General features: G+C 60.2%; 1 protein-coding gene across 2 annotated transcripts in view; it reads left to right on the top strand.

Moving 5' to 3' along the window:
- The window catches only part of CPZ (carboxypeptidase Z), a 27,611-nt gene that overhangs the window by 17,117 nt on the left and 753 nt on the right, over positions 1 to 9,741 (top strand). For both annotated transcript variants that reach the window (XM_032254042.1, XM_032254043.1), the window contains 4 exons: positions 3,013 to 3,148; positions 3,986 to 4,125; positions 8,193 to 8,292; positions 9,013 to 9,374. In XM_032254042.1, coding sequence (XP_032109933.1) covers positions 3,013 to 3,148; positions 3,986 to 4,125; positions 8,193 to 8,292; positions 9,013 to 9,374 — 738 coding nt within the window. The remainder of the gene's footprint in view (positions 1 to 3,012; positions 3,149 to 3,985; positions 4,126 to 8,192; positions 8,293 to 9,012; positions 9,375 to 9,741) is intronic.

Raw genomic sequence — 9,741 nt, 5'->3', positions numbered from 1 at the left:
CCCCCAACCCCCAGCCCCAGCCCCCAGCCCCCAGCCCCAGCCCCCAGCTGCGGATCCTGGAGCTTAGCTGCGGATCCTGGAGCTTAGCTGCCTGAACTGCCCCTGGAAGTCCCCACCCCACCGGGGGCCAGGCCTGCTCTCCACCCGGCCCCTGGATGGCCCCGAGTCACTCCCCAGGCCTCGTGGAGAGCCAGGCCTGCCCTCTGCCTCCCTCCCTGCACCTTCCCTTGGTGTTTGGGGGAAGAGGCAGGGAGAGAGGGACTGGCCCTGGGTGGGCAAGTGCCAGGTGCCAAGCCCCTGATAGTGGCATTCACACGTCATGTGTTCTCCTCTCTGAGGCCACCCAGCCAGGCACACAACTGGGCACTCAGATATCAACCCTGCCTCACCCAGCCCCTCCTCATCCTGGGGCCGCCGCTGCGAATGCAAACGGGACTGGTCGCTGTGCTGGGGGTCCTCAGTCTAGGGTAGGAGATGGGGCCAGAAACTGGCAAGGAGATGGTCAGGGCTACAGAGGGGCTGCGTGTGCATGTGTGTGCAAGGGTGCCCGTGTGTGCATGCATGGGTGCCTGTGTGAGTGTGCATGGGTGCCTGTGTGCATGTGCATGCCTGTGTGTGCACGGGTGCCTGTGTGCCTGTGTGTGTATGGGTGCCTGTGTGCGCATGTACATGCCAGTGTGTGCATGGATGCCAGTGTGTGTGTGCATGCCTCTGTGTGCATGGGTGCGTGTGTGTGCGTGTTCATGCCTGTGTGTGCATGGGTGTGTGTGTGTGTGTGTGTGTATGCATGGGTACCTGTGCATGAGTGTGCATGCATGAAAATACGTGCATGTGTCGGGGTGAAGCCCCAGTCTGGTCTGGGACTGAAGGAGGGCTTCCGTGAGATGGCAGTTTCCCAAAGGGAGCCCATGGATAAGGTGGAGATTTCCAGCCACGGGGCAGGGAGGGGCACTAGAGGCACAGGCCACCTATTGCAGAGACCCAGGGGAGCCCCAGGAAGCCTGGTGCAGGGGCCTATGCTGAGTGCTGTGGCCCAGCAGTAGGGAGAGCAGGCTGAGCACGCTGCCGACCAGGGGCGGAGTCAGCAATACCCGGAGCACCGGCGCATTTGCCCTGCAATCGTTCATGCTCCCACCGGTTCACTCCTTTAGTTGTTCATCACTCACTAACTCATTCCCTCACTCATTCACTCACTAATTCACTCACCCATTCACTCCCTCACTCATTTACTCACTCATTCACTCACTCACTCATTCACTCACCCTTCCACTTACTCCCTCATTCATTCACTCACTCATTCTCTCATTCATTCATTCACTCAATCACTCACTCTTATTCTTTCACTCATTTACTCCCACACTCCCTCCTTACCTCCCTCATTCATTTATTGACTCTTGCAGGCAGTACACACTAAGGGTGCAAGGGAGTGAGGTGTCTGGTTCTCTGCTCAGACCTTTGTAAGTGCCTGCAGGGGTGACTGGGTGGCCTTCACTGCTGGCCTGGCCTTGCGCCCCTGTGCTCTTGGGGGCAATGGCGGCTGGGCAGGGCAGGTGTCCACCTCTGCATAGGCCCAGTCTCTCAGCCTCAGAGCCAGATGTGAGATGTCCCAGGGGGGATGTTCACCCTGGGTCACCCATCAGAGCCAGAGAAAAGGAGATTGTTCCCAAGCCATCAACCATTAGGCTGTGATGGTGCAGCCCGGTGGCCGGCAGTGATCTCTGGAAACCAGAGACCCAGGAGGGGCCTGGGATTGGTGGGGGAGCATGAGAGGGGTGGGCTGGCTGGGGTGTGCCAAGGTTCCCTTTCCCCAAACTTCCATGGTGCCCTACAGATGAGAACCAGCACCTGGGGGCAGTGTTCAAGGCCCTGCAGGCTGGCCACGGCCGCCCCTCGCCCCTCCATATCTGCCCCTCTGCCCAAATGCTGCTCACGCTCTGGCTCTGCCCACACTCGCTGTGGGAATCAGCATAGCCAGTCCTGGGGCAGGAGCTGGGAAGGCTGGGTTTCCCACAGTCCTCAGCCTGTGTTCCTGGGTCCCTATTCAGTCCAGCTTCCCTGCTCCTGCCTGGTTTCATTTATCTGTGTCTCTCCCTTGCCCACGTGCACCTGGCCTCTGGACCGACAGCTCCTCTGACATCCTTGTCCTGCACCTGCCCTCCCAAGTCAGGCCTGTCTGAGCCAGGCCTGGGCGCCTGCACCCCAGGATTTTGTGGATTGGTGGTCGGCAGCCACCTTCCATGCCTTAGCCCTAGAGACCGTCCAGGGTCAGCCTGGGACTTACAGATGGCCAAGAACCCCCACAAAGGAGGACCTGTGGACTCTGCCTGGGGAATGGGCGCAATGGGGGAAGCTCTGAGCTGGGGAGGGAGGGAGGCCTGTGAGGAGGGGCCTACGATCCCAGCCACACATCCAAACGTGCCAGGGGTGGCATGTCCCGGGGGCTGTGGCCTGTCACTCTGTCAACTGCAGTGGAAGCTGGAAGGTGGAGCGGTCAGGGAGGGGCTTCCTGCAGGCAGGGTCCCAGCCTCTGATGGTGCTCAGGTGGGGAATGAAGCGGTGATTATTCACAGAAGAAGTTGGCTTTGGAGAGGAAGTCAGTAAGAATGCAGCCCGCCCCTGCCTTCATTGTCCCAACAGCCCTAGCTTTATAAACTGCCAGCCAACCCACGTGCACCCTGCAGACACCACGTCAGTGTGCGCCCTCAGGAGAGAAAGCCCATACTCCCGGCCAGGTGCAGGGGCTCGGTGATCACCCCAGGTGCCCACGAACCTGGCCTCCAGACTGACTGTGACCCACCTCCGGTCTTCGCACACACTGTCCTTTGCGGGACACCGCTCCCCTCTCCCCCTGCAGACACCGTTCCCCTCTCCCCCTGCAGACACCGTTCCCCTCTCCCCCTGCAGACACTGTTCCCCTCTCCCCCCTGCACTGCAGGTGTTTGCACCGGACCCCAGCTCTCAGGGCATCCTGCAGGGGACCCTTTCCTGACCTGAGCCATGTCTCTTTTCCAGATGTTCAAGCTGCTGTCCAGAGCCTACGCCGAGGTCCACCCCATGATGATGGACAGGTCAGAAAACAGGTGTGGAGGCAACTTCCTGAAGAGGGGAAGCATCATCAATGGGGCGGACTGGTACAGCTTCACGGGAGGTGCGGTCCCTGTGGGGAGGGGCTAGGGTAGGGGGGGTTGCGGAGGCTGGGTGGGGTGGGGCCGGGAGGGTGAGGATACTGGGTGGGGTGGGGCCGGGAGAGACTAGAGGGACGGGGACTATGGCCTCACTGGGGTCTGGGCAGGGACGGTCAGCAGCTGCAGGCTCTGCGGCTCAGGAGCTCTGAACTTTGGAAGGCCATGGGCTCCTTGTGACCCTCAACACAGCCAGCCCTATGGATGCCGTCACCCCAGGCCTGCCTTGGAGATGGTCATGGCTTCTGCTGAGCAAGAAACTCCAAGAGCAGATGGCACAGAGGGCAGAAGCGGGTGTGGGCAGGGTCGGCCCATCTTGCTCCGAGGCCCTCTCGGCTGGCCAGGTGGCTGGTTGTCCCTAGCCAGGACCCGTGGTCTCCCTGGGACATGGAGCTAATAGGAGCCTCCTAGGCTTTCGTCAGGGCAGCATCTGAGTAATGGACGTTGTCACCATGGACCAGAAGCTGGGATGCCAGGGGCCTGTGTGGCTGCCCCGTGCTGCGAGCCTTTCCATTAGAAACCGATTCATTCATTACCTCAGCAGAGACAGCAAGGGGGTGGGGAAGCCTGTGGACTTTGCCGCAAGCCACGTGGGCTCAAGACGCAGCTCTGCCCTCTCCCGGGGTAGGACCCTTACCTGCCTCATGCCTCCATCTGCACGTCTGTGAAGTGGGGATCGTCCCGCCCAACTCACCATGGCTCAGCCCCTCAGCCCTAGGAGGTGTTGCCGAGCACCCGCTGCGCTCGCCTGCCTGCTGGGCGCTCAGCCGGCACCCCTGATGCCCTGGTCGTCTCTACCGCAGGCATGTCCGACTTCAACTACCTGCACACCAACTGCTTCGAGATCACGGTGGAGCTGGGCTGCGTGAAATTCCCCCCCGAGGAGGCCCTGTACACCATCTGGCAGCACAACAAGGAGTCGCTGCTGAATTTTGTGGAGACAGTGAGTTCTCAGAGGGGCTCGGGGCTCCAGCCCAGCGGGGCCTGGGAGGGCAGCGTCGGATGCGGGCCCCCAGGGCGGCCCCTGCAGCCTGCTGCGTCATACACACTCACTCCTCTCACTGCCACTTGTTTTGGGGTTAACTGTCCATCCACACGCGACGTGAGATGCAGCAGCCGGCTCTCCTCTGCGTGCCCTGTGGGGGGCCGGGGCGGCCAGGCCGTGTGTCGGAGTCCCTGTGAGCAAGGATGTCACGGCCTAAAGCAGCACAATTAAGCAAGGGAGCACAGGGTCTGCGCAGCCTGGCGAGGCAACACACCCAGCCTGGCGAGGCAACACACCCAGCCTGGAGGCTGGGGGGCTTCCTGGAGGAGGCGGCAACTGGGCTTCATCTTGAAGAAGGGTAGGAGAAATGAAACCACAGGACGGAGAGAGATCCCAGCAGAGGGGAGCATGCTAGAACCCCATGGGCCTTTGAGACCCTTGAGAGGCACTGAGGCTGTGGTGAGGACTCAAGCCGTGGGATGGGAGGGTGCTGTGCTCCCAGAGGCGTGGGAGTGAGGGCTCTGGGCAGCGGGGTAGCTGTGTGGCTCAGGCAGGGCTTTGGGGCCTCAGAGGGGAGGGCACAGGCAGGAAGTGGCTGGCAGGGACTGGGTGGGGGGGGTAGGGTGGCCTGACTGAAGTGGGAGGTGAGTGGGAATGACTGAGAATGTGTCTAAAATGACCCCCTTGCCACCCCAGAGAGCCAAGGTCTCTCCAGCACTCAGTGTCAGCGTGGAGACTCTGTGCCCGTGTCTGCTCCCCTTCCAGCATGGCTCACACAGAGGGTGCTGAGGACCCCAAGGAGGGCCCGGGATGTCACATGGAAGAGCCTGGTTTCTGAAGAAGTTTCTGCTATTTTTTTCCCAAGCATTTTCAAGAATCATGCAAATTGCATATGAGTACAGATGCCCAGTGAGACGCGGGCCTCGGAAGGAGCGTGCCGTGGTAGCAAGGAGGGCTGAGGGCACAGCACCCACAGCACCGTACGGTTGGTGCCCACCCACGCAGGGCACCCCATCCTGACACCGGGCAGGGTGGTAGACAGGGCGCCCCATTTTATAGATGGAGCTGAGGGGATGCTTGCGGCTGGCCTGGGGTCTCCAGGCCACACACGGGCTTGTGCTCTGGGTTCCCAGGGTCTGTGAGACAGCCGGAGGAGGAGACAGAGGGTTAGAGAGTGACATGGCCTGTCTGGTGTTGCCCAGATCTGCTTGTTCTGAAGCTATCTGTCCATGAGCGCCCTCCTTTCTAGAAAAATCAGGAACCTTCCTCCAGGTAAGAATCAAGCGAACTCTCTAGGGCAGCAGCCACTGAGGTAGGAAAGAAACAGAGCCCCGAAGTAATAATGGAACATTTGGCTGCTGGAGTTTCCTTCTGACGGCCGTGCCGCAGGCCCGCCACCTGCACCGTCTCATTCTTCCAGGAGGTCTCGCGCCAGGCCTGTGCACCTGGCATTTTGCGGCTGTCTGGTGAACAAGAGGTTGAAGGAGCCTTGAATGCGCCTGGCATTGCTCCTGGCTATTACACATGAAGTCTTGGGATATGAAGATTTACAGCGAGCGCGGACCTTGGAAGGCCGGGCGGCTCACTGGCCGGCTCTCAAGACAGACGTCTTGGAGGAGAGCCGGGCGCGGCCTCCTGATAAGGATCAAGCCTGTCGTGGCCAATTGAGGCCTTTTTCCTAGTGATCCTGGCCAGACCTCGAGTGGGAGTCTGTATCACCCGGGCGAGGGGAGGGGTGACATGGCAGCTCTCCATCCCTGCCAGAGAACCCCATGTACCCCGGCCTTCATGCAGGTGACCCTCGGGCCCAGAACAAATCCATCCACTGCAGGCTGATGTTGAGTGAGGGCCATCTGTAAGAGACCGTCCTGGGAGAGCCCCCAAGTGGGGCTGGGGGAGGCAGAAGTGAGAGCAGCTGGCAGAGAGGAAGCCTGGGGCTGTGGGACCCTGCATGGCTGGTCATCAGGGAGAGCTTCCTGGAGGAGGAGGATTGTGAGCTGTGTCTTGAAGGGAGAGAAGGAATTTTCCCAGTGAGGGGCTGGTGAGGGTATTCTAAGCAGAGAGGGCTTGGGTGCCATCTGGGGGTGAGGAGGAGCCACAGGCTAGCTTCTGAAGCCATCCGGTTTCTCCATCACCTCTCATGCAGGAAAGCCTTACTTTTTTTTTTTTTTTTTTCTGAGACAGGGTCTTGCTCCGTCTCCCAGGCTGGAGTGCAGTGGTGCAATCTCAGCTCACTGCACCCTCTGCCTCCTGGATTCTAGTGATTCTCCTGCCTCAGCCTCCCAAGTAGCTGGGATTACAGGCACATGCCATCATGCCCAGCTAATTTTGGTATTTTTAGTAGAGATGGGGTTTCACCATATTGGCCAGGCTAGTCTTGAATTCCTGACCTTGTGGTCTACCCGCCTTGGCCTCCCAAAGAGCTGGGATGACAGACCCCTGTGCCCGGCTGAAAGCCTTACTTTTAAAGCTCTGACTCCCCCTAAATGTAAGTCCACAGGCCATTGTTTTAACGGAGCACAACTCCGTTAAGCCATGAAGTGTGGACAAGAGCATCCAGGTGGGGGTCAGAGCCCCAGAGGGCAGTGGGCACCAGCCATCTCTCCCTCTCCACCTCATCAGGAGGGCTGGGACCCCGTGATGTGCTCATCACAGATTCCACATACTCCGGCTTCCTGAATTTCCTTCAGCACTGGAGGCAGCATGGCACAGAGATAAGCACTAGCATCTGCTTTGTGGAGCTAGACGGATGCCCAGCTCCTCTTCCAGTTACCTGTGCCACCAAATGCTGGGCGTGAGCGTGGAGCAGCCGTCTGGAGCCGCGGGGCCTGAGCTTGCTAACTGCGTGTGTCAGGGAGTTGGTTTCCACATTGGTGACGATGGGGTCAGCCACGGAGGGATTAGAACTCACGTTCTTGCTAAAATCGTGGGTCCTGCAGAAGCCACAGCTGCCTCGGCCTCATGTACATTTTATAGCTGAGGAAACTGAGGCGCCCAGAAGCAGAGGTTTGTCTGAGGTGAGGATCACTGGGGCAGAGCTGGTTCTCTGGCCCAGAGCAAAGCCAGCTCTCTCGGGCTCACGTCCCTGGACCGGGGAAGGAAATGATACTTCTACAACTGTCGGCATGAAGACGAATATATAGGAAAACAGTCTCTCCATCCTAAAAGTTTTGCTTTGATCCTGTGATTTGAAGAGGAGCGAGGTCATTTGCATGGTCTCTGGAGGCACGGCAGGCCTGGTGGGAGCCCTTTCCCTGGAGGACCTGTCGCTGCAGATCCCCGGGCGGGGCCAGGCAGGGGCCGCCTTGCTGGCCCCACCCCTCCCGCAGGCATCCTGGTGCCGCTCGGCGTGACTTTCGGCATCCTTGCACCCACTCTGTGTTCTGCTGCCCAGAGCAGGAGTCATGGGGGTGATTTGTCATCCGTTGTTTTATAAGAAATGTGGACAGGATCAGGCAGCTCTTGGGAGGGGCTTTTTTTGGTGAAAAAGCTGGAACCTGGGCGTGCAGTGAGCTGTGTGCTCAGGGCCAGTTTGTGCCAAGGCCAGGCGAGCAGAACCAAGGTAGGGCGCATTATCCTCGTGTACAGAATCCGTGTTGCTGTAGCCAGGGTGCGGGCACCCAGTCCTCGTCCTCTTCAACGCCCACGTTGCCGCTGGGAGCCTCAGCTCGGAGAGAACCAGCGAGCCCCGCTGTGGCTGCGAAGGCAGGGAGGGAGAGCCACCGAGTCGGAAGAGTGGCAGGAACGGGTTCTCTGCTCAGTGCCCGTGCAGATGGATAAGAGGCAGGGGCATCTGAAAGCCTGGAACATGCTCCGGTCCATTGCCCGAGAGGAAACTGAGGCCCAGAGAGGGGACTGACTGGCTTGTTAAAGATGGGGGAGCGAGGGCTGGCACACTGGGGCTACATGTGGCGGTTCCCCTGAGACCCGGAGCTCTGAGGAGCGGGTGGGGAACAGGCGGGCTGGCCTCCATGCTCGTGGGGAGGGCTCGCGCCATCTCCGGGGCCTCTCCCTGGTCTCTGCAGGTGCACCGGGGGATCAAAGGCGTGGTGACGGACAAATACGGCAAGCCAGTCAAAAACGCCCGGATCTTAGTCAAAGGCATTCGCCACGACATCACCACAGGTGAGTACATCCCTGGCTTCCCCGGGGGCCCACGTCTGCCAAGGGAACACCACATGTGCCCCGTGTTCAGCAGGACGGCTCCTCTCCTCCCCAGGCTGGCTGGGTCGGGGAGGGTGGGCAGGAGCCGGGGTCTGCGTCGGCTGCAGGCTGCGTCTCTTGTGGCGTTTGGAGGGGAAGAGCTTGCCCGGCCGTGGCTGCTGAGTGACCGTGGATGCATGCTCTGTATTCCCAGGAAAATGCCTCCTTCTCCAAGATTGCTGGGGAGTGCCACGTCCATCCATAAGCCCGTTTGTTTCTATCCCAAAGTTCATACCCCACTGATAAGAAGCTGGGGTGTCCAGCCCCGTGTGGGCTCTGGTCCCCCTTACAGGGATTTCACAGACGATGAAAAATGACAGTATGCTGTGATGTGTGCTACCTGCAGAGGCATGGTCCAGAAGAGACCAGGGGACTTCTGCTGACTATGGGTTGGGCATGGGGGATGGGAGTGGTCATGGAAGGCTTCAGAGATGAGGGGGTGCCTAAGCAGGGTTTTGAGGGATGAATAAGAGTTTGACAGAGAAAAGAGGTGGGAAGGACATTCCAGGCCCATGCAGAGGCACGTGCACACTTGGCATCTGGCTTCCATGCTGCCCTCTCCCCACTCCCATTCACCACCCATCACCCTGTGGCTGGGTCCGCGGCCCCGCTGAGAATCATTTTTCATCTGTTTTTCCACAGCCCCAGATGGCGACTACTGGAGACTGCTGCCCCCTGGTACCCACATTGTCATTGCCCAAGCCCCTGGCTATGCCAGGGTCATCAAGAAAGTCATCATCCCCGCCCGGATGAAGAGGGCTGGCCGCGTGGACTTCATTCTGCAGCCTCTGGGGGTGGGACCCAAGAACTTTCTTCCTGGGCTTCGGAGGACTGGGCCCCATGACCCGCTGGGAGGTGCCAGCCCTTTGGGCGAGGGCATGGAGCCCAACCCCGACCCGCTCCAGGCGCGCAGGCAGCCCTCGGCCGGTGGGAGTAAGCCCTGGTGGTGGTCCTACTTCACATCACTGAGCTCCCACAGGCCGCGCTGGCTGCTCAAGTACTAGCCCCGGCCTGAGCACCCTCCGGATGAGTACTAACCCGGCCTGAGCACCCTCCGGATGAGTACTACCCTGGCCTGAGCACCCTCTGGATGAGTACTACCCCGGCCTGAGCACCCTCCGGATGAGTACTACCCCGGCCTGAGCACCCTCCGGATGAGTACTACCCTGGCCTGAGCGCCGCCGGATGAGTACTACCCCGGCCTGAGTACCCTCCAGATGAGTACTACCCTGGCCTAAGCACCCTCCGGATGAGTACTACCCCGGCCTAAGCACCCTCCGGATGAGTACTACCCCGGCCTTAGCACCCTCCGGATGGGGTCCACCCCCGGCCTGAGCGCCGCCGGATGAGTACTACCCTGGCCTGAGTGCC

The sequence above is a fragment of the Sapajus apella genome, unplaced genomic scaffold, assembly GCF_009761245.1.
Source record: "Sapajus apella isolate SASKATOON/1434 unplaced genomic scaffold, GSC_monkey_1.0 scaffold85, whole genome shotgun sequence".
NCBI classification, from domain to species: Eukaryota; Metazoa; Chordata; class Mammalia; order Primates; family Cebidae; genus Sapajus; species Sapajus apella.
This window is presented reverse-complemented; position numbering and strand designations above follow the sequence as displayed.